Raw genomic sequence first — 1,934 nt, 5'->3', positions numbered from 1 at the left:
ATCGCAAAAACATAATCACATCCTCATAATCCCTACTAAGAAGATACGATTCTGGCCAATCGCTACCATGACAACAGCATAAAAAAAGGTCAATGGCTACCACGACAAGAGCACAACCTCCGTTCATCAAAACAAAGTAAGTAATGTTTCATGCTGGCCTTTATTAATCAATGTCATCCTGTGGTCCCCCTTAGTCACTGTATTATTGTCCTCTCTTTCCTGTTAATAGAAATTCTCTGCCTTGATGGAAAAAAAAAAAAAGTTAACAATGTCGGCAGCGCTAAAGATCCAGCAATATATAGATAAGATATCTTCTATATGTGCACGACGTCATCATACCGTTTTCGCTGGAAGTAAGTGCTGTTATGGTTTTGGTATTGTCGTTCTACATGTCGTTGAAATCAGAAGAGCATAAAATGTAGGAGCATTAGTACTGTCTAGGCATTTAATGAACTGTATTGATGCCACTCTGTAATGATAGCAGGACATTGCTGCCGGACCACAGTGAGATCAGAGAGAGCAAGATGACAAAGATTATCGCGGCGTCAAGCCTCAAGATGATAATGCGCTGTCTGGCGATCGCATCGCTGATGGTGTGCCTCATGTTTTGGCAATCGCCACGCTGCGATTCCTCGGGAAGGTGTGGGGACGCAAAGGGCCGCCCGATCGCGTTCGGTCCTTCCCCCGCTGTGTACGCGCGCAAGATGATGAGGACGCGCAACAACGCATCACCTCCTCCTACTGCTTTGGGTAGCGTGGTCCCTGAAGGATCCTCCAGTGACAGTATCTAACGCCTGCAGTATTGTAAGATTTGGGTATCTTATTTAAGATTTACTTTCCAAATCAAGTGCATTTCACAGCTCACCATTCTATTGTGGAGGCCATCACATACCTATCTTCTCAAAAGTGTCAATTCATGTGGTTTTTTGACGCTGAATTGGAGGCATGAACAGTGGATATGCATAAACGGATAAAATGGAGGGCTCTTTTTATCGACTGACATGTTCTGTCTAGTGTTTGGTGACGACCTAATGATTTTGAGAACTGTTGGTTTTTCTGCATGTTTATGCAGTAAATTTACATTTGAAGACACGCTTGGAACCATTTTAGCCGAGTGGTATGCTTGGATGACTTTGTCGCCACACAGTTGCTTGCATCTCGTAATGGCTTCTCGCTCGTACTTTTACCTTGTTCGGTAGTCCTCACTTTGTCAAGTTTATCATGAACTATGTTCCTAACATGCCAAACAATGAATACAAGTATCTTCCATTTACGCAGTCTTTTTCTACACCTTGCCAAGAGATCTACAACATGTGCCCAACTATCTTACCAAACAGGCCCCCAACGAGATAGGGAAGAAAGGTCTACTTCGATGGTCTCTCCTTTTTTATTCCCTTGATGTAACATTTCAACACATACTAGGCATCCACAACACTATTGCAGATCTTCTGTCAAGTGAATCATCGTGACTCACCAACTTCCCACTTCCTTTTGTAAAGATCTACAATATTCCAAGTGCACTATGCGCACTATACCATGCGTTGGCACGCACTTAAAGATGCACACTCACTCATTACAACAATCATTGAGAATCTTATCAGAGCATATAAGTACCTCCTCTTGTAATTCACTTAGATACAGTAATACATAACAATAGCACCCTTTGCATTCTCAAGTATTTTCTCTCCAACTTCTCTATGTCATCCCTCTAGTTTCCCGTGTTTTCTAATTCTGCTGCATGCTCTATGAGTTGGTATCAAATCCATAACACATGCCACCATCTGAGCAAAGGTTGTTAGTGACGTCAAAGGCCTTGCTCATGGTTAGGCTATCAGGCTGTTGTGCCATTTAAGCCGTGTTTTGAACATTTACCCTTAACTCCAGTAAATCCTAATGGCTTTCTCTTATACCAGTGGCAATGTTTTTAGCTTTGC

The 1,934-nt window shown here is 42.4% G+C and overlaps 1 protein-coding gene across 1 annotated transcript; it reads left to right on the top strand.

Annotated features, from left to right (window-relative positions):
• The first annotated feature begins 274 nt into the window (after window positions 1-274).
• Window positions 275-810, top strand: LOC148012251 (uncharacterized). The gene is made up of 2 exons (XM_087668682.1): window positions 275-353; window positions 485-810. Exons 1-2 carry the CDS (start codon window positions 319-321, stop codon window positions 789-791), a joined length of 342 nt encoding a protein of 113 aa, XP_087524808.1. The 5' UTR covers window positions 275-318; the 3' UTR covers window positions 792-810.
• Window positions 811-1,934: the final 1,124 nt, after the last annotated feature.

This window comes from Lygodium microphyllum, chromosome 27, assembly GCF_053477565.2.
Source record: "Lygodium microphyllum isolate KBCC chromosome 27, Lygodium_microphyllum_v1.1.10, whole genome shotgun sequence".
In the NCBI taxonomy this organism is placed as follows: Eukaryota; Viridiplantae; Streptophyta; class Polypodiopsida; order Schizaeales; family Lygodiaceae; genus Lygodium; species Lygodium microphyllum.
Note: the sequence above shows the minus strand (reverse complement) of the source record. Positions and strands in the feature narration are given on the sequence as shown.